General features: G+C 35.2%; 1 protein-coding gene across 1 annotated transcript in view; it reads left to right on the plus strand.

The window, feature by feature from the left end:
- STAT4 (signal transducer and activator of transcription 4) overlaps positions 1-22,088 on the plus strand; it is a 123,669-nt gene that overhangs the window by 66,118 nt on the left and 35,463 nt on the right. Inside the window, exons 5-8 of the mRNA XM_010379764.2 lie at positions 10,812-10,910; positions 14,142-14,234; positions 17,522-17,600; positions 20,834-20,919. Of these exons, the coding sequence (XP_010378066.1) occupies positions 10,812-10,910; positions 14,142-14,234; positions 17,522-17,600; positions 20,834-20,919 (357 nt within the window). The remainder of the gene's footprint in view (positions 1-10,811; positions 10,911-14,141; positions 14,235-17,521; positions 17,601-20,833; positions 20,920-22,088) is intronic.

Consider the following 22,088-nt stretch of genomic DNA (forward strand, 5'->3'; position numbering starts at 1 on the left):
TTGCACAGTAAGTTTTAGTTTAATTATACTTGATCTGATTGTTTGCATAAAATGCATTGAGAGGCCGGGCGCGGTGGCTCAAGCCTGTAATCCCAGCACTTTGGGAGGCCGAGACGGCAGATCACGAGGTCAGGAGATCGAGACCATCCTGGCTAACAGGGTGAAACCCCGTCTCTACTAAAAAATACAAAAAACTAGCCGGGCGTGGTGGTGGGCGCCTGTAGTCCCAGCTACTCGGGAGGCTGAGGCAGGAGAATGGTGTAAACCTGGGAGGCGGAGCTTGCAGTGAGCTGAGATCTGGACACTGCACTCCAGCCCGGGCGACAGAACAAGACTCCGTCTCAAAAAAAAAAAAAAAAAAAAAAAAAAAAATGCATTGAGAATAATTATTTGCTATACAGGCTCTTTTTAAAATTGGCTTTGCTGGAACTTTTATTTAAAAATAAGGACTCTCAAATTAGACCTTTTAAAAGCCTCAAGCCCAGCCAAGGATTTATCTATGCCTGCAGAAAGTCATATGAATTGGGTGAATTCCTCTCTTCTTGAGGTCCTATGGGGCTCGTGGGCCTGTCAGAAAGTGACAGTCTTTACTTACCACAGGTCAAGAACCCTGTGAAGGACAAGATACAAGACCAGTTTTTCCAAAGGGCTTTTGTGGGCTCTGTACATCAATCCCAATTCCTCAAAGCCATCTGTTCACATCTGAAAATATCATTGCAATCAAAGACTTGGTAAAATAACCAGTGTCTTCAGTGTGTGCTTTTACAGAAGAAAAGAGATTATTATTGAACTTATGAAAATAAGTATTGCCATAAATTAAGAATACTCACAAATAGTTTCCAAATTCTGGGAAAAGAAATATGTTTCAAATTTTGCTTACAAGAATATACTTTACTCACTTGTTAAAAGCTGTAAATAGTTCAAATGGAGAAAAGGTTTTCTTGAATTTGAAAAACAAAAAAAGAATCAGTAATGTTTTAAACAAAAAAGGTAATACAATTATGTAAATCTTCTATTAGTTCAGTCTATGCAATTAATTTCTCTTCTGCTTGATATTGGGTCAGCAATTCTCATGAACACATCAGTTCTCCTGGAGAGTCCTGGAAGTTTTCTCTCTATTCCAATGGCACAGTCTACAAAGTTATCAGAAACCTGCATTCAACAGCACCTGTCAGAATCCCGAGCTGACTTTGAACCAATTTTGAAAGGATCAACGTAAAACAATTGTTTGTGGATGACAAAAGTCTTAGAACATCCACAGTTAAAGACACAATTGCCAAGGAAATTTGGTTATTTCTGTGGCTTTAACAATTTAACATAATAATTATAATTACAACTGATAACATAGGCATATCATAATCATAAGAATCTCATACAATTTGGAACACATACTAATGTAAATATAACCCAAAGAAAGTTAAACACTATTTTATATTTGGGAGTGTTTCTTACATGACTTTAACATATCAAGTAAGCTCAATATGTCTGTCTTGGACTTCTGAAAAGTTAGTTTTAGGACAAAAGACTGAATTTAGAATTTGATTTTGAATTGTCAAATATGAAAGGTTTTAAAACTTCATATCACAAATAGGATCACAGGTCACTATAAAATAAGTCATTTCTTTAGCCAAAATGATAATTCAAATATTTCAAAAGAGCAGAAAGCTTTACTCTTTAGCAGAAAGGAGACTCACTTTCCCAAATAATAAAATCTAATAAAGATAGCATGAGGCCAGCAAAATCTTTCTCTCTCCCATTTTTTTTGAAGTTTACTCAAAAGATAAAAATATTTTACTATTTTCTAATATTACACAAAAATCTTGTTTGAAAACAGTAGAGAAAAACTACTTTTTTACCTTTGTATCGTATATTACTAATGCTAAAGCTATTTTTAATATAACCTTATGAATAAATCAGTTAATCAGTTGAACCATAAGGTAAGATTTTCATAAAGAGTAGATCAATGCTCCAAGAAAACCCTGTGATTCTAACACAAAGGCCTAGATTCTGGCCCTACATCAATATGCTTTTTATTTTAATGTTTAATTTATTTAAAAACTTTAAAAGTCCATTTAAATTTTAACTAACTTGCTCACATATAGAATTTTTTTATAAGATTAATTTTTCTCAAACCTTTCACAACTTGTTTAAACCTTCAGTTTTCTCCTTTTTTCTTGTCTTTTTTTAAAATTTTTAAATTTTTTTTTTTTTTTTTTGGAGGTGGAGTCTTGCTCTGTCGCCCAGGCTGGAGTGCTGTGGTGTGATCTGGGCTCACTGCAAGCTCCACTGCGTCCTGGGGTCACGCCATTCTCCTGCCTCATCCTCCCAAGTAGCTGGGACTACAGGTGCCTGCCACCACGACTGGCTAATTTTTTTCTATTTTTTTCAGTAGAGATGGGGTTTCACCATGTTAGCCAGGATGGTTGCGATCTGCTGACTTTGTGATCCACCCACCTTGGCTTCCCAAAGTGCTGGGATTACAGGCATAAGCCACTGTGCCCGGCCCAGTTTTCTCCTTTTTTTACTTAAAGCAATCCTTAAACACTTTTTAACTAGACAAAATTAATTTTCCTTTAATAAAAACCACCTTCCCATGCCTTCTTGTAACTTTATGAAAAATACATTTTATCTTTTTATGTACTTTGTATTTAGTAGTTTTAATTATATGTATTAATTGTAATGTTAATTCTTAATAACTAATTTTTAGTGAAAAAATTAGAAGGTAAGCAATTTTAATTATGTACTAGGTACAGAGCCCAGAGCAAAGAACCATGCGTAGAACTAGGCTTCATTGTTTCCTAATGGCTCAAATCTAAGAATATAAGTTTATAGATAGGTTAAGCAAGTGTTGAAACAAAGTTCTTTTTTTTTTTTTTTTTTTTTTTTTTTAGATGGAATCTTGCTCCGTCACCCAGGCTGGAGTGCAATGGCGTGATCTTGGCTCACTGCAACCTCTGCCTCCTGAGTTCAAGTGATTCTCTTGCCTTAGCCTCCTAAGTAGCTGGGATTACAGTCACGCACCACCATGCCCAGCTAATTTTTATATTTTTAGTAGATACAGGGTTTCACCTTGTTGGTCAGGCTGGTCTCGAACTCCTGACCTCGTGATCCGCCTGCCTCGGACTCCCAAAGTGCTGGGATTACAGGCGTGAGCCGCCACACCCGGCCACAAAGTTCTATATCTTAAAACACCTATCAGAGACTAATTTAGACCAAATGTCTAAAGTCTGAAAACATTGCTATTTTATTTTAGCAATAATTTTAAAACTGTTTTTTTTCATCAAAGGTTACTAAAATCATGTGAACTTGAAAGGCACTTGGGCTTATTTACTTAATTTATGAGTAAGTCAGTTTGATACCCACACAGGCCTGTGAGTTTGACATTGGTGAGGAAAAAGGATAAAAATGATTCAACAGCAGTATTTGTGAGGCAAAGGGAGAGAGGGCTAGTTGGCAACCAGAAGTACACAGTAGGTTGCACATTTCCAATTCAAAAATGTAAATGAAAACATTTTACTCTGTAAATGGAGACAAATGCTTCATATCCCAGAGACACCCCAAAGAATAAATATCTACATTTGAGAGAAGTATGGTTGTAGGTAGTTTTAATAAAATAAGAAGTCAAAAAGTTCTTCAATTGGGGTTAGGAGAAGAGCTGGTACAGCAGAGGTGGGACTGTCCTGTTCACATCTTCTTGGCCTTATCATTTTAGTTTAGTCAAGTAGAAATCCAACTGCCAGTATCCCATCTTTTTTCATCGCTAATGAGAGATGACAAGAGCTGATGTGAAAATACTCCAGTTCCCAAAGTCCTTGAGTAGATAACTCTGTCACATATTCCATACTAACTTCAAGGATTCTCAGCCCATCTTAGCAAATGGCTAATAGCACACCCTTACTGGCTCCCTTCTCTTCTTCATCTCACTTGATTACTCCCATAACTGTTTTGTGGGACCAACTCCCACTTAAGTGACTTGCACTGGAATCCTTGTCTTAAGGTCAGTTTCTGAAGAAACCCAAGCTAGGACAGTTGTTGGTTGTGTCTTTCCTCAGAATTCTATATCCCCTTTGGTCACTATTGTCTCCTGTCTCAGGCACTCTAGAAAATTCTCCCTTTATTTGACCTGGGACCTATCATTCTCACCCTGCCGTTGCCAGGTCACTGCAATCAGAGCACATCATCTGATAAATCCTTCACAATACAGAGGAAATTTGTTAAAAGTGGTATTAACTCTCCAAATGTGTTTACATTTTTAAGAGGACCATTGGGAAAAGAACTCAGGGTGAATTCCTAATTGTGAAGTTTCAGGCTCCGTGTCGCCTGTATAAAGATTATTTTGAACAGGCCTTCTCACATCCATCACTTCTGACTCTGGAACTTTTGGACCATTTGGAAGAAAAAGAGCAGATAAACTAGTTACTCTTTAATGACAAGTCGAATTTGGAAATTAGGTAGAAAGGCAGTGGAAGGGGAATTTGAAGGAAAGCCAAGAAATTTAGCATAAAGTAGCAAAAAGAATAAATAGCGTGTTCATGGATTCTGTGACACTTTTCTCCAGATTTTAACATCTCCACATTTTAACATCTTTAAAATCTCTGAAATAGAATGCATAGTATAATCAATAACACCTCTTAATTGCTGTTGCCATGTGTCAATCACAGCATCGTTGTCATTGCCTGTGATGTGAAACTGGGTCAAAGCTATCATGTTGTTGTCACTTCAATTGAATTATGTGCACTGTTGGTGCAACATATGTTGATCTTAATTGCTGTTTAAAATGTCATCAAAATATAACACTATAATTTAGGATTGAAACAAATAATTATTATGTATGCAGAAAGGGATGGGAACAAATCAGCAGGGTACAAATTTGGTATTTGTGAAGCAACCATTTGTCATTAGATGGATGACCCTAAATTTCCAGTTTTCTTGGAAAGCAACAACAAAATGCTTTATAGGATGTAAGAAAGGAAGATGCTCACAAGTAGATAAAGTTACATTATATTTTGTTACTGAAATTCATGCAAAAATAGATTGCCTGTCATACACAAAGCAACAGTGGCAAGAGAAATTGCCAAATTCCTCATAATAGATGAAAGAAATATCAGCACAATAAGACCCTGGAATGAATGATTCATGCATTGCATAGTATTATCATTAAGATGTACAACATCAATTTATCAGAAACATCCTGCTGACTGAACAGAGTACACTTAACTTCCAGCATGATGCAAGGGAGGAAAAATGATAATATGTGTTTAATTAAAGAGGTAATGCTAGGGATGAGGGAGTGGTTTTCCTTGGCAAGACTTAAAATCATACTGCCTATACGAATGGAACTTTAAGGAGTCCAAGATTGTGAATTTGGGGTATCAAAAGCAACATATTGCTCTGATCTTATGTCTTAACTGCTGATTGCTGAAGTCGCCACCATATTTAATTTGTGTAACTGTAAAACAATGTCTAAGAATAAGAACTTTATGTGGGCAAAGGATATGAACAGACACTTCTCAAAAGAAGATATTTATGCAACCAACAAACATACGAAAAAACGCTCATCATCACTGGTCATTAGAGAGATGCAAATCAAAACCACAATGAGATACCATCTCACGCCAGTTAGAATGGCGATCATTAAAAAGTCAGGAAACAACAGATGCTGGAGAGGATGTGGAGAGATAGGAACGCTTTTACACTGTTGGTGGGAGTGTAAATTAGTTCAACCACTGTGGAAGACAGTATAGCGATTCCTCAAGGATGTGGAACCAGAAATACCACTTGACCCAGCAATCCCATTACTGGGTTTATACCCAAAGGATTATAAATTATTTTACTCTACAGACACATGCACACATGTTTATTGCAGCACTGTTCACAGTAGCAAAGGCTTGGAACCAACCCAAATGCCTATCAATGATAGACTCAATAAAGAAAATGTGGCACATATACACCATGGAATACTATTCAGTCATAAAAAAAGGATGAGTTCCTGTCCTTTGCGGGGACATGGATGAATCTGGAAACCATCATTCTCAGCAAACGAACACAAGAACAGAAAACCAAACACCGCATGTTCTCACTCATAAGTGGGAGTTGCACAATGAGAACACATGGACACAGATAAGGGAACATCACATACCAGGGCCTGTCAGGGGGTGGAGGCCTAGGGAAGGGATAGCATTAGGAGAAATACCTAATATAGATGACAGGTTGATGGGTGCAGCAAACCATTATAGCACATGTATACCTGTGCAACAAACCTGCACATGTATCCCAGAACTTAAAGTATAATAAAAAAAATTTTTTTAAAGAACTTTTTCAAAGGTATTATTAAGAGTGAACCACAATAGTGGATGGATAATGACTATGGTGACAGAAGACTGATTAGAAGTCTTCTGGAATAGACATCTGAGAATCTACCATATATTCTGGTTCTCAATGATTCCATGGACATTTGCCTGAAAAGTTAAATAAGAATCTCATCTATTAGTGATGTGGTTGTTAATCATGATAGTATGACTAGACTATTACAACTCTTTAATGTTTCAGTCAACAAACCATTTAACCATATGTAGAAAAAATATGATTCCTGGTTCTTGTCTGAAACCTTCTACCGATAAATTTTGGAGAGATCAAGAAAGTGCCAGCATCAAAACTTATAAAATGAAGATAATAATTATGCACACTCTACAGAAATATGCATTGCTGACATTCTTGATGGCCCAGAAGACATTATTTTGTGGAAAAATATGGGTGCCAAAAACTCTAAATTTAAAAGAGATTCAGAAAAATTGAACTCTGAAGTGAAGCAGTTTTAGGAAGACATTAGCCAATTTATTACACATATGTTTCCCCTTTAATATATGTACACAATACTGACACATTAGTAAATATATATATGTTGAAATAAATCAAGAATTTTACCAATAAAGATAAAATAAAATTCTAAGTGATAAAAAGCATTGTGTTATACTTTGTTTTTTTGTTTCAAGGCAAAAAGCATTACTAGAGATAAAGGTCAGTGCAAGGTAATAAAAGATTTCATTGATCACTCATATATAAAAGTCTAAATGTGTATGACAGTAGCACAAGAAGAAAAATTCACAGAGTAGATTTTAACATATGTTTTTCAATAACTGCAAAAATCTATCAGGCAAAGAAAATCAGCAAGGATGCAGAAATTTGAACAAAACAATTAACAAACATGGTTTAATAAACCTGTATGAAACATTTGTACCCAACAACTGCAAAATGCATATTCTTTACAAGCTCACATGAAACATTTACAAAATGTTAATATACTGGGTCATAAAACAAGTCTCAACAAATTTAAAGTGATTGAAGTCATTTGGAACATGTATTCTGATTAAAATTAAATTATTCTAAAAATCTGTAAAAAAAAGATAAATAGAAAATCCCTATGTTTAGAAATTAACCAATACATTTCTAAATAAGTCACCTTAGGACAAAGATGAAATCTTGATAGAAGTTAGATGATTGAAAAGGAGGAAAATTCTATCAATATCCACACAATATATGATTTGTGTATACAGAAAATTCAAAAGAATCTACAGATATAATTTTAGAGTTAATAAGAGATGTTACAAAAGTATTAGAATCAGAGTTTAGCAAGGTTGCTGGATTCAAAATCAATATACAAAAGTTAATTATACTTCTATATAACAGCAAAACCAATGAGGAAAAAGGTATTTATTCTAGGATCAAAAAATACCAACTAAATAGAAATAAACCTAGTGAAACATGTATAAGATTGTAATGTTTAATACAGAAACATTAAAGAATACACAAATAGATAAGAACACAAGTATAAAGATGCCAAATCTCCCTAAATCTTACCTAAAGATTTAGTGTCATTCAAATTCTCAACTAGGGTGTGCATGTGTGTGTGTGTGTGACTTGACAAGCTCATTCTAAAATGTATACAGAAATACAAAGAAGACCTATTCTACTTGACATCAAGACTTACTATAGAGTTGTAGTAAAAAACATAAAAAGATTATCTATTGATGAAGCAGAGATAGAACCATAAGATGGAATGGAGTCCAGAAACAAGCCCACCCACAAAGGAACACTTGATTTATGACAGAGCTGGCCCAGCAGAGCAGTGGTAAAAGAATAAGATGTTCAGTAAATGTTATTGGAATTTGGTAGACATATGAAAAAAATGAAAGAAAACTCTCATTATTAACAAGCTCCCAGTTAATTACAGTCAATGGTGCAAAACCACAAAGAAAAATCTCCATGCCTGCAGCTTACAGAAATATTTATTAAATCATAAGAAGCATAAAGTTTAATAAATGATTTATTAAAATTTAAAACCTCTTCATTGACACTAGAAGATAGGAAAAAGATAAGCCATAGAGTAGAAGGTATTTGCAATAAATTTGCATGAGAAACTGATACACTACCAAAAATGAGCAGTTTCTCTTTCTCTGGCATGCTTCTTCCTTCCTCCCACTAACACACACTTAAGCGTTTGTTTTGTTGTTATTTTGAGGTTCACGTACTTAGTAACTGCTGAAAGGTGAATATGAGTATGTCTTTGATACTTACGAAAATAGAAGTGCTCATTTGTTACTGAATCTATAATAATCAATTTTCCATAAGATGTTTTTGTTCATACATTTAAGTGAGGGACTTAGGAAAAATGCAAAAGGAAAGTGAAAAGATATCCTGGATGAAAACTACAGTGATTCCTGGCTCTTAACAAAGAAGAAAAAGTGAGTAATTTAACCTCATGAAGTATAGGGGAAACTGAATCTGAAAAGGAAGGTAGAAGAAGTTCAAGTAAGAAAGGAAAATGAAAAAAATGTACAACACAACTGAGAAATGTTGAAAGGTAGTATCTGAATGATTGGCATAGAAATATTCCTGCAACAGTGAGAAAAACAGGCAAATAATGGTAATTCTTGGGTTCTTAGAGAAACTCTAAGAACTCAGAAGGATCCTAATCTTGGATGGCAAGAGTTTTCAAGTTTACATGAATAACAGAGCCACCAAATTAGCCCTAGGAGAAGCCCTTTATTTTTAACAATGGAATAATATTAAAATAAATTGAGAAAAATGAGAAAACATAGCTTTTCTTGGAGAGTTGAATATAGGTTACATGAAAAAATAATACATGGGAAAATTAACATCAGGAACAAATTCTAACTAGAGAGAATCTGAAATTGTCGACATGCAGAAATGAAAAAATGGTATCCCCACTTCATAAATAGGATCATTTTTATTTCTTTACCTTCTGAGTTTCCATTTATTTTTGTTTTTTTCATTTGGAGACTTCTGATTTAAAGAGAAAAAAGAGTTTGGAAGACTGTAAAATATGTAAGAGCAGGAATTCAGATAGTTGGTGTTTACTCTGGTTTTACAAATAGAAGTGGTAATTAACATATATCATTTAATAAAACAAATAGAAGTGGTAATTAACATACATCATTTAATAAAATTGTGGCAGCAGTCAAAGTCAAAAAAAAGTTTACAACCAATAGCCTTATTTTTTCCCTAGAAAAATCTTCTAGTTTGTATCTGTATAATCTATTTTTGATAATTTTCCACATTGTGGATTTTTGTTTTATTTTTTCTGCTGCTAACCTTTTGGTCATTTCATAAATATTAGCACCAGCTTCAGGGAGGAGGCTGAGGGAAACTAAATAAATGCATTTTTACTGTGCTTCCTGTTAATCCTACCCTGGAAAAAGTCCAGTAACAAAAAAATTTAATATTATTGACTAAAATGATGGTGTTGTTCAGATTACTTCTATACATTAAGGTTAGAAAACTCAGACGCCTACATAGGCCTTGCAGGTAAGGTAAATGAGTGCTTGGGACACTCATTGGTGGGCACTATGGCAACCCTGGGTAGTACATACTTTCTCCAAAGGGATTCCAGTATTTTAATTTGCACAAAGTAACTGATGACTGAATTAGGCTCACAGGCTGCCAGTTTACAGTATCTGCATCATTAACCTTGGTAATAAAAGATGCATATGCTTAGATGTCATAAAAATATAGTTGCTGAAACAATGTATGATATAGTTTCACTCTAGTGTACTAATGCAGTTACGAGCTAGTTGACACAAACAGTACCAAATAGGGACAGAAACAAATGCTTTAAGCAAACCATGACACATAATTAACAAGTGAAAATTTGAGACCATCTGGTTCATGATAATTTATAGGAAAGTAACTTTTATGTAAAACCTGCCCAAACTTTGGGAGGCTGAGGCAGATGGATCACCTGAGTTCGGGAGTTCGAGACCAGCCTGACCAACACGGAGAAACCCCGTCTCTACTAAAAATACAAAATTAGCTGGGCATAGTGGTGCATCCCTGTAGTCCCAGCTACTCGGAAGCCTGAGGCAGGAGAATAGCTTGAACCCGGGAGGTGGAGGCTACAGTGAACCGAGATTGCGCCGTTGCACTCCAGCCTGGGCAACAAGAGTGAAACTCCATCTCAAAAAAAAAAAAAAATAAATAAACCTGCCCAAAACTTAAAGTAAACTGACCCTCCTAAGTGTGTGTTCAGATCTTTCCTCAACAGGTGCTCAAGAACCATTTTTCATTGTTGCAAGTTATTTTTGAGGACAAAGAGATAAATACGCTCTCTTTAGGGGTCTATGTTTACAATATGAGTTTCTGTAACTTTCTAATGGAACAGATTATTGGAACAAATCCCAAATAATTTCACATATTTATTGGGAGATTGTTGTTGTTTTTCAAGAGGTGATTTTTCTTATGATGCATACATTTAAGCTTTATGTTAGTTATTTTTGCTCATTGTTTTTTTTCAGGGAAAATTTCATGGAAATCCAATGCATGTAGCTGTGGTTATTTCAAACTGTTTAAGGGAAGAGAGGAGAATATTGGCTGCAGCCAACATGCCTGTCCAGGTAATATTTTCTGACCTTGTGATCTTGTTATCACCTTTAACTTAATTTTTCTGAAACAGAAATTCTTATCTTTGGCAGGGTACAGTGGCTCACATCTGTAATCCCAATACTTTGGGAGGCCAAGGTGGGAGGATCATTTGAAGCCTAGAGTTTGAGAGCAGCCTGGCCAATGTAGCAAGACCCTGTCTCCAAAAAAAAAAATTAAAAATTAGCTGGATATACTGGCACATGCCTATAGTCCTAGCTCTGTGGGGACTGAGATAGGAGGATCACTTGAGCCCAGCAGTTCAAGGTTGCAGTGAGCTATGTTCACACCATGGACTCCAACCTGGGTGACAGAGCAAGACTCTGTGTCTTTAAAACAAAAGAAAGAAACAAAGACAGAAAGAAAGACAGAAAGAAAAGAAAGAGAGAGAGAGAGAGAGAGAGAGAGAGAGAGAGAGAGAGAGAGAGAGAGAGAGAGAAAGAAAGAAAGAAAGAAAGAAAGAAAGAAAGAAAGAAAGAAAGAAAGAAAGAAAGAAAGAAAGAAAGAAAGAAAGAAAGAAAGAAAGATTTTTAAAGAATCTTTTCCAGCTTCTTTTGCTTATGTTAGTGGTGCCACCATCCTTCTAGTCACTTGCAATCAAGGTCTTAGTATCATCTTTGCATAGTGTCTTTTCTCCACCCCCATTCTAAGACAGTTACCCTGTCTTTCCAGAGTGTATGACTGGAATCTTATCTATACATCCTTTCCTGTTTGTACTGGCCACGCTCTGTTCCAGGGTCCTACAATATTAGCCTAGGAATATAGTAATCACCTCCAAGCTGAATTCCTGTCATTCCTACTCTGCCTCTTCCTGTATGTTCTGGTCTTGCTCTACACCTGTTAGTAGCTTCCATTTCTTACCTCACAGTGTAAACCAGTCCGTGAGCAGGAATTTTGTCTTACAGAAGTTCCATGAATACTTGCTTGTTAATTGTGTGAATGTACTTTACCCTAACATAGTTTAGATTATATTTTATTTCATTTTCCTGGGTGAATTCAGAGTCCCCACTAAAGACAAGTAGAAGAATCAATGCAGTCTGTAATGAATATTTTTTTCAGTTAATCCTTACAAAAGGAAAGGGTATGTAATTAATTTTCCAAGTGACATCCTCCATAATTTAGTAAATCATACCATCATACCATTATATTTATTTTTGAAAGTCTAACAAAAATATCTTTTTTTTTTTTTTTTTTTTTTTTTTTTGAGACAGAGTCTTGCTCTGTCACTCAGGTTAGAGTACAGTGGCATGATCTCGGCTCACTGCACCCTCCGCCTCCCAGGTTCAAGCAATTCTCTTGCCTTAACCTCGCAGGTAACTGGGATTACAGGCACCCGCTACCACGCCTGGCTAATTTTTGTATTTTTAGTAGAGACAGATTTCACTACATTGCCAAGGTTGGTCTTGAACTCCTGACCTCAAGTGATCCCGCCTTGGGCTCCCACAGTGCTGGGATTACAGGTGTGAGCTACCACCCCCAGCCAAAAGTATCTGTTATTTAACTCTTTAAAAATTCTCATGTTTAGTTATTGTCAGGTTATGGCTGTTTTGGGAGGACTTTGAAGTTTTGACAACTTTATTTTTTAGATGAAGAAGGATGGTATCTTTTTATTTAATTTTAAAACTATAGTAAGTTTCTAAAGTACATATAGTTTGATTCAGTGTCTTTGGGGTAAAAATTAAGATACTTTTACAAATATATGTTATTCTCACATGTGTTCTCAGCTGTCCTTTTCTGAACCCTTCTTATCTCTAGTTATTCGTCTGTGCACGTGTGTGTGTGAGCGCATGTTCTCTTCAAATGTAAGATATCAGTCAAAATGTTTGTTTGAGTATATGCTTATCAAAGTCACTCTGAAAATAATTTGCCAGTACCACATACTACCACAAAAGAAGTACTGGTTATTCGATTTCAACTAGGTAGACAAATAATGGGGGCTGATGAGACAAAGAGAATTTTAGAAAGGCTTTACCAATTGGAAGAGTGTGGTATAATTGAAGAACTTCTGATCGAGAGTCAAGGACATGGGTTCTACTTGAGGTTACTGCACTGAATTTGCTGTGGATTTTAGTTATCAACCTTTCTAACCATGGCTCCCCACCCAACTTAAGATGAAGGGGCTGCTTACATCTCTAACTCTCACCTCTAATATTTATAGAACTTTTTATCTAAGGAACACACCTAGTATCAGATTATTAGAGTAGCTAAGAGGTTCTGCTTGGAGAAACTGTCTTTTTGCTTAACCAGGCTAACATTTTTGTTTTCTTTCATAAACTCCCTTTGTTCTACAGTAAAAACAAATCTCATCCCAGCAGATTCAACATCCCCAATTCTAAATTTAGGCCCAATTTAATGCAGTTTCGTTATATCATTTTAAAAATTACGTGTATTGGTTTTATACAATTTCAAAAGTTATATAGATGTTATAGAGAATTAGAGACAAAATTTTTAAAATCATCAAATTATCTGTAATTTCACTATTCAGAGAGAACACATTGCTAAGATTTTGGTGTATATATTCTTCCAGTCACATATACTTGAGTTTACATATCTATACATCTGTCCATGTATTTGCGAATGCATTTATACATACATGCATATACATGTTCAAGCAATAGAGATCATATATTTATATTTATATTTATATTTATATTTATATATGGTGGGTTCATTTGTTCGTTTCTTTATTTGAGACGAAGTCTCACGTTGTCACCCAGGCTGGAGTGCAGTGGCATGATCTTAGCTCACTGCCTCCCGAGTTCACCCCTCCGCCTCCCGGGTTCAAGTGATTCTCCTGTCTCAGCCTCCCAAGTAGCTGGGACTATAGGTGCACATCACCACACCCGGCTAATTTTTTTTTCTTTTTATTTTAGTAGAGACAGGGTTTCACCATGTTGACCAGGCTGGTCTCAAACTCCTGAGCTTAGGCAATCCACCCGCCTCGGCCTCCCGAAGTGCTAGGATTATAGGCATGAGCCACCGCGCCCATCCTATATATGATGTTTTTATAATCTGCTCTAGTCTTCAAATTTTAACACTTTAAATTTTATGTTATTAAATACTTTTTTACAGCATGATTTTTTTAATGACGATAGAGCATCCATATCACATGGATCCAGATCTCAGTTCGAATTGTATGCTGTATGTATTGCATTCGTCATAAACCTTTTCAAAACCAGTGAAATTTCAGGACGTTCTTTTTCCAGGGGCCTCTGGAGAAATCCTTACAAAGTTCTTCAGTTTCAGAAAGACAGAGGAACGTGGAGCACAAAGTGGCTGCCATTAAAAACAGTGTGCAGGTAAGTGATCTTACACAGATACCTAGAAAGGCTAGCTGCTGTCCCCATATAACTATGCACCATTCTCCCATGTGCCCAAAGTTAGTGTATATACAAATCATAGGGCAATTTGTTAATAAGATAAATATCTCTCACATACTATGTTTATATGAGAATATTTCTTTATGGGTGACATTTTAACTTCAACTTGAACTTCTTTGATATGGGGCTATTCAGGTTATCTGTTTCTTCTTGAATGAACTTTGGTAATTTGTGTTTTTCAAGAAACTTGTCCGTTTGATCTAAGTTGTTTTATTGGCATAAAGTTATTCATAATGTTTATTTTCATTTGAATATCTGTAGAATCTGTAGTAATGTCACATCTCTCATTTAATATTGATAAATTTTTTCTCTTTTTTCCATAATCAGTCTATCTAAAGATTTATCAGTTTTATTGATCTAGTGAAGATGTCTTGAATAAGACTTTCTGCCATGTTGTATATAAAATAGGATGTTAATTTCCTTTCCAAAACTTACATAGCATTCATTTCCTTGCCATTTATAAAAATAATAATTCCATCAAAATAAATAAACTATAAATATTTAAAGATCAACTGTCCCATATATTATCTGAATAGTAGGAAGAGGGTTTAAATTTATTTTCAGACTTCTGATTTAGTGATCCTCCATAACAAGTAAAACATGAATGCAAAAGTCTGGGCTTACACTGTTGTGAGAAGGAATCAGACAGACCTAGGACAAAATACCTTGGCACATTATAATGTCAAAACCAAGGGCTCTACTCACTCTGCAAGTGTGTAAAGGCAGGAGATTATTATTTTACTGTAGTAAGAATACTTAAGCACATTAATAAAGTGCACAGATGGATTTTGCATCCAGCACAAATTCCTTTTAAAATCCTGAGGAGTAGGATGCGGCAGATGACCACATTTTTTGGAGCCCCGAGCAGATCTTTACCAGGCCTGTACATAGATTCCCAGCTGCTATGAGTATTGACAGCTAATGACTTCGCTACAGAATTGACTCTACAGGAAGACTTTGGCTGCCTTCAGACAATGACTGAGTGACACGGGGTTGTGGGGAGAGAGGCCAGACCCCTTTCCTCAAGTTGGGGTTAACCTGTGGTGCAGGTTATGCTCCTGGGTTTCTCAAACCAAAGTTAGACCTAAGTGATGACCACATGCTCACTTAGCTCCATCCCCTTCCTTTTCTCTCTCTTGTACGTCCTTTCTGCCAAGAGGACTCCTTCAACAAATCCCTTGAACCTGATCCCTGTCCCAGGTGCTGATTCCAGGAAGCCTGGTCTGACTTTTAGGCAAAGCAATGCTTTCCAATCAATGTAATTCCCCCACTTATGCCATAACTTCGGTTTCTCTGTGGAATGTTTGGAATGTAGCTCTCAGATCATTCAGAGAGCTTTTGAAGGTTGTTGCTGGGTATTTTAACCTTTTGCAATTACTGATGACAATATACTCTAGAAGAACCTTAATTACTTACCATAGCATTGACTTTTCAGAGATCTGGCATTGGTTTCATACACTTTTCATTGGAAGATTTTGCAAGATACTGCCTTCTTTTGGCTTTTAATTAATTTTGAGATCAAAAGATGGAACCACAGTATATCTCTGCTTTAAAGCTATCATATTTTATTTTGGTACATTTTCTCGTGCATGTAGGTTCCATGAGTTTAGTAGCTCAGAGCCTTCCATGGGACTTTGTTCTGCAGAAACTTAGCATCAAAGTGAAATGCCACAAGTGGTATTGGGGTATAGTGAAAGGAAAGAGTAAAGACCGAAGCTAAACTAGACTAGATTTGAATTCTAGCTTGAGTATGTATTATTGTATGACTTTGGACCTCAGTTTCCTCACGTGAAAAATGGAAATAGTTTACTTTGCAGGTTGCTGAAAGGATAATCTATGTAAGGTATAGGCACAGCACAGGTTGCTCAAAACTGGTAGCTGTTATTACTATGGGTGGGTAGATAGTATATCATGTAGTCAATAGCTACTACTTTGTTTCTTTTCTAAGGTTTATAAATATGGAGAATGTCATTAAGAGAATGAGATAACAGGGATTAGAAGAGTAATAATGGCTACTGCTTATGAAGCATATATTTGGTACCAGGCACTGTTTTAAGCAGTCGAACTAATGTAATCCTTATAACAACTCCTTGAGGTAGATACTGTTATCCTTCTTCCTCCCACCCCCACACCCCTTTTTACAGGCAAAGAAGCTAAAATGCAAAGACATTTGCCCAAGTCCATGCAACTAAAAAGTCACAGAGTTGGGTCATTCAGACTGTCTTCCTCCAAATTCTATACTTTTTGTAACCAATAATTTAAAATTTGGATTAAATTTAATTCTGATTAAAATTTAAAATTTGTGATGAATGCATTGTTGTGGTAGATATATGCTTCCTTAGAGAAGACTTCTTGGAATAGGCAGGCAGTAGAAAGTTTGACTTTTCTAAGAAGAAAAGGAAGTACAGTAGTCCGAATCTAGGAAGCGCAGTGGGTCTATCTTTGGTTAAGGGTGGGGTCAGGGTTAGACTGCTGGACTTCCCACAAACTTCTCACTGAGACCTAAGTGACCTTGGACAAGTGAGTTACTTCACATCTCGTGGCCTCTGCTTCTTCCTCTATAAAAGTGAGGATAACCTACTTCATGGGTGTTGTGAGGACTAAAGGAGATAATACATAAAAGCCTTTAGCCCAGATCTTGACATTTACTATTATATCTGAGCAGGAAAACATCACCAGGTTTGGGGAAAAGTAAAGTAAAAATCTCAAAGACAGAATAACAGGAGACACAGTAGAAGCATAGGCATATTTAAGGAAATATAAAGAAAAATATTTAAGCTGAATTGTCATAAACTACAGCATATTTAAATGAAGATTTCAGCAAAAAGTGATCATTGATACATTAGTACAGAGTTACATGAAATACCCACGAGTTCTAAAAGGGCAAAAATATTCATATTCTCCAATTAAAAAAAGATTATATGCATAGCATCATTTGGAAGTAATTAAGAAATGAACAAGTAGACGCTGAAAGACTTCCAGGCAAATAGAAAGAGAGAATAGCTGGAAGGGCAGGTTCAATCTGGTTCTTCTAGCATTATCCAACTTTCATATGAATTAGCTCTTTAGAAGCGTGGGTTCATTATGGTCTTTGGTTGCTGTTGGAGACTGGAAGCACCAAGCAGTTTTTTAAAATACTTATGATGTTGTTTGATTGACGTGCTTAATTGTAACAGCAGAGTGAGGATGTTTTCTTTTGTGAAAAGATGACAGAACAAGATACTAAATACTTAGAAGACCTGCAAGACGAATTTGACTACAGGTATAAAACAATTCAGACAATGGGTAAGTTTTTGTTTTTTCTGTAATTATGCCTAGAGACAAAAAGGCATCTTGAGTAGAGTTTTTTCACTGACAGAGTTGAAAAATTTGATCTACTTCCTTAGGTGAGCCTAGGGAAATACAGAGAGTATTTTCTTGTTTTGCTTCTTCCTTCTCTCTGCATATAAATATGTGTGTGCGTGAGTGTTTAAGTGTGTGTGTGTGTGTATCCGTGCATATCCAACTAATTCCAAGTAAATTACCAATCAATGCAACATAAATTTCATACTGCATGAGGAATTACCCCTACTTCAGCATAGGTCTCTAAAAGATAAAAACCTTCTCCTATAGAATTAAAATATAATTATCACAGAAACAAAAGTAATAATAATTGCCTAACATGATCAGAAAATTACAAGTAGTATTTTAATAATATAATTTTCTAAGATTATAAAATAGAAATGTGTTTCACAGAAGAAAGCATAAAATATAGGCAAAAGCACTAAAAAAATCTGATGAAATCTCACTATCCACAGATAAATACTGTCAAAATATATTTCCTTCCAGTGTTTTCTCTGTATGTTCACATACATACACATCTATGTATTTATTTTCAAAAAATGAAATCATATTGTATATAATTTTGTGTACTGCATTTAACATTTTAAGTATTTTCTCATGTCAAAAAGTCTCCAAAAACATAATTTTAATAATTGCATAAATGTCAAAATGTAAGGTCACTGCAATTTATTTTACTATTTTTTCTGTGGTTTAACACTGAAATTGTTTACAACTAGGTGTTTCTTAAAATGAAGGGGAAGAGAATATTTACAAGACCTAAGATTTACAAATAATAATAGAAAAACAGTTTAAAGTATGTTGCAATTAATGGAACAATTGGCAAGATTCTAGGTCTAGTTTAGTTGATGGAATTGTGCTGATGTTAATTTACTTGTTTTGATCATTGTGCTTACTATGTTTATGTAAGAGAATAGAAGAAACTAAGTGAAGGATATATGACAACTCTATGCTATTTGTGCAACTTTTTTGTAGCTCTAAAATTATTTCAAAATAATTCAAAAAAGTAAATCAGATACAAACTTTCCATTTACAGAATCATCTTTGACTATTAAAATGTTGGCCTAAAATGTATCTTGAAGGAAATATGAATGATTGTGGTCAAACATAACTTTTCTTACATGAAGATGAGGTGTTTTGGGTTCTTCTCCTGATATGCTTAAGATGCCTTGACTTCCAGGAAATATTATTCAAAATGTTCACAATTATTTGTACATACAACTTTTCCATTCAGAAGAAATGGCACAAACTTGGGTTTCATTATCAAAGGGGGAGTTCATGACCCTAAAAGGGTTTAGAACAACTGTAAATGTAATCAAGTGATGTTCATTGAAGGCAGCCTTATTCCAAATTTTATATGCAAACTACTAATTTTAAAAATTAGATTATTTTGAACTTAATTTGTTATTATTTGAGTCACTTTTTCAGTGCTTCATGTCCATTATGAATTAAAATGATTATTTTTATCACCTAAATCCACAAATATTTATTTTGTTTGTCCCATCCTGTTATAAGTGAAAAGAAAAATACAAGGGAAACAAGTTACTATATCCTTGGTGAAGATGGGAAAGGTTAGCTAAAGAAGTTTTCAGTTGCCAAAATGCTACATAAGCAAGATTTTGCTATGTATGGGATCTAGGAGTTGGTAAATTTGTGAGTCATTACAACCAGAAATGAGTTCCTAGAGATTAGTCCTGTTTTGTAGAGAAATTTGCCCCAGTGTTGTTCTGGGACCTCTTTTTCACAATTACACAAGTCAAATCAGCATTCCCAGTCCCCATTTTTCATGAACATGAATGATTGGTATAAACAGTCATTTGCCATTGTAGGAGCAAAAAGGGAACCTTCCCCCTTCACCCTCTGAAGGTTCATTGAATATGCACTAATAAAATGTAGATCGATAGGAGAAAAAGGCATGCAAATTAATTTAACATGCACAGCATGGGAGAATAGCAGGAGAATGGTTACCCAGTAATCCAGTGGGGTACAGATGTTGATATGCCCTTCTTCATAAGGGAAAGGGAGGTTGGAAATATAGAAGCAAATGATTTTTAAAGTTAATGAATGGACCCAATGCTCAGACAGTGGTTAGTAAATAATACTCTTGAAGAATTGACTGGAACCTGAGAACAAACAATGGTTTGGGAAAAAGTTTGGGCTCTAGGTGTGGTGTTTAATTTTCAGACTTTTCCTCTGTTTTATGAGTTTTACGTTTCTGTGATTAATGAAATTTCAGGGAAGGGATCCAAGGCAATTGTGTTCCTCTTAGGGGTCCATTTTCTAGGTAGATCAGGGAGCTTCCGAGCACTTCATGTGTGCTGTGGAGAGACAGAGGATTGAGAGAGACCTTGAGGCTGCTGCTTTAGTTCCATTATTTTGGGGTGTCATTTTCTGAGCCCCATCACTATGTCATTATAGACTTTATAGTCTAATGTTCAAATTAAATAATATAATGTTTATTTATTGTATGTATCCCCATGTAAAAAAGGATAAATCTTTTTTTTCAGTCAGATATTTTTCTAAGTTACAACTCTGGCCCACTGCTAGTTTTATGATGAGGCTAGCGCATTTTGGGGAAAAAAAGAAAAAAAAGTGGGGGAAAGTAAAGAACTTAGTCTTTTATTAGTTCATGAGACTAGGTAGATAAGACTGTAACTCTATCAGGCAGTTTCTCATAAAACCTGCATATGAACCAGAGCAGGGAGGGGTAGGTGAAGGCAACAGAGAGTCAAATATGATTTAATCAGGGGCACAAAGGGTGATCCCCGCCTTCCTTACTTTTACCAAATAACCAAGTATATAATTAATGTGGAGGTATCCAGTAAGGAATCCATTACAGCAACTTTATCTCCTCTGTCCACCACCAAAACAAAACAAAACAAAACAAAACAAAACAAAACAAAACAAAACAAAACAAGACACCAAGTGCAGAATGGTCTTTCCTAAAGGTCTGTAAAATAAAGAGGTCCTTTTTTTCATGCTTGGATGTAATTCTTCCTGGCAAAATGAGCAGACAGAGACTTCCAAGCTCACCTCTAGTGAACCCAATTAGTCTCTTACCACATAAGTTCTCTGGGCCAGGGCTGTTTTAGGGTGGTGGATTGAGGCTGACTTGACTTTCAGGAATAGAGAGCTTTGACTTGGCGAGGACTCTTAATCTGATCTCTTTACCTTTGCAGATCAGAGTGACAAGAATAGCGCCATGATGAATCAGGAAGTTTTGACACTGCAGGAAATGCTTAACAGCCTCGATTTCAAGAGAAAGGTTAGTGAAGAATTTTAATTTGGGCTTTTGACTATTTTTCTCCTTTTCTCTAAACTTAGACTAACTGAAAAGAATCAAGCTGTCAGATTTTATCATTTCCATTTACTGAATGAAAAAATGGCAAGGTTTCTAGGAACAGTCCCATGCTGTTTGCCATGCTTCTCTTCATGAGTTTACAACGCTGGACCTCTTTAGAGACTATTTATCTTGCTTATGTGATACATTTACTATAGTGAACATTAATTTCAGGGTGGAACTTTTACATGATTTTTATTTGTCATTATTTTAGACATGGCTGTTTTAGTTTATGTACTTAATATGCTGAGATGGGTTCCACTGCACATATATAATTAAAATAGCATTTTATGACTGCTAAAATCTTATTGGAAAAATAAATGTTCTAGTTTCTACTCTGAGAAATGATGTAGTATTAAGCAATTTCCTAGATTTCAAAATAGTTCATTGACAACTGAACATATTCCATCTAACTTCTTCCAAGGAGAGCAAGAACTTTTTTTCTGGTTTAATTAAATATTTTTAAGGAGGGGAAACATCTCTATTTCACTTTTCTACCTATCTTGAAAAATAAATGCAATTGAAATTTAACCAGTCACTAATAAATCAGTAGTTCATTTCTAAAAGCTCGGCTCAATTTTTTGTGCAGGAATTTGTGTGAGCACAAACAAGTACAACATTTATTTTTACCCTAAATTAATTATAAACTTAGTTATATATCAGATTTTAAGTATGCAAGTAGTTAATTCAAGAAAAAGTTAATGTTTTTATGCATAATAAATCTATGCTATGTATTTTTATGCATGACATTTTATTCTACTTTAGAAATAACATTTTAAAAAGAGAAGGAACATTGACGATAATTCAGTTCATTCAATTGGTTGTATAAATGAGAATATACCAAGTTTCAGCAAAATTAAATACTTTGCTCACATTCATATAGCTTACAATAATGCCAGAAGAGAAATTCATATCTTCTACCCCCTAGACCTTTGAAAGTTATAATTCTCCATTATGCCTTCCAAAACCCAGAAAAAGTCCTAATAAAAATTAACATAGAAAGGCTCAAATTTTAGTCAGCTCATTTTAATATAAATGGATAACCATCTTTATTTAAAAATAAATTAAATATATAAATATCCTTTTAATAAGCA

The sequence above is a fragment of the Rhinopithecus roxellana genome, chromosome 14, assembly GCF_007565055.1.
Source record: "Rhinopithecus roxellana isolate Shanxi Qingling chromosome 14, ASM756505v1, whole genome shotgun sequence".
Taxonomy (NCBI): Eukaryota; Metazoa; Chordata; class Mammalia; order Primates; family Cercopithecidae; genus Rhinopithecus; species Rhinopithecus roxellana.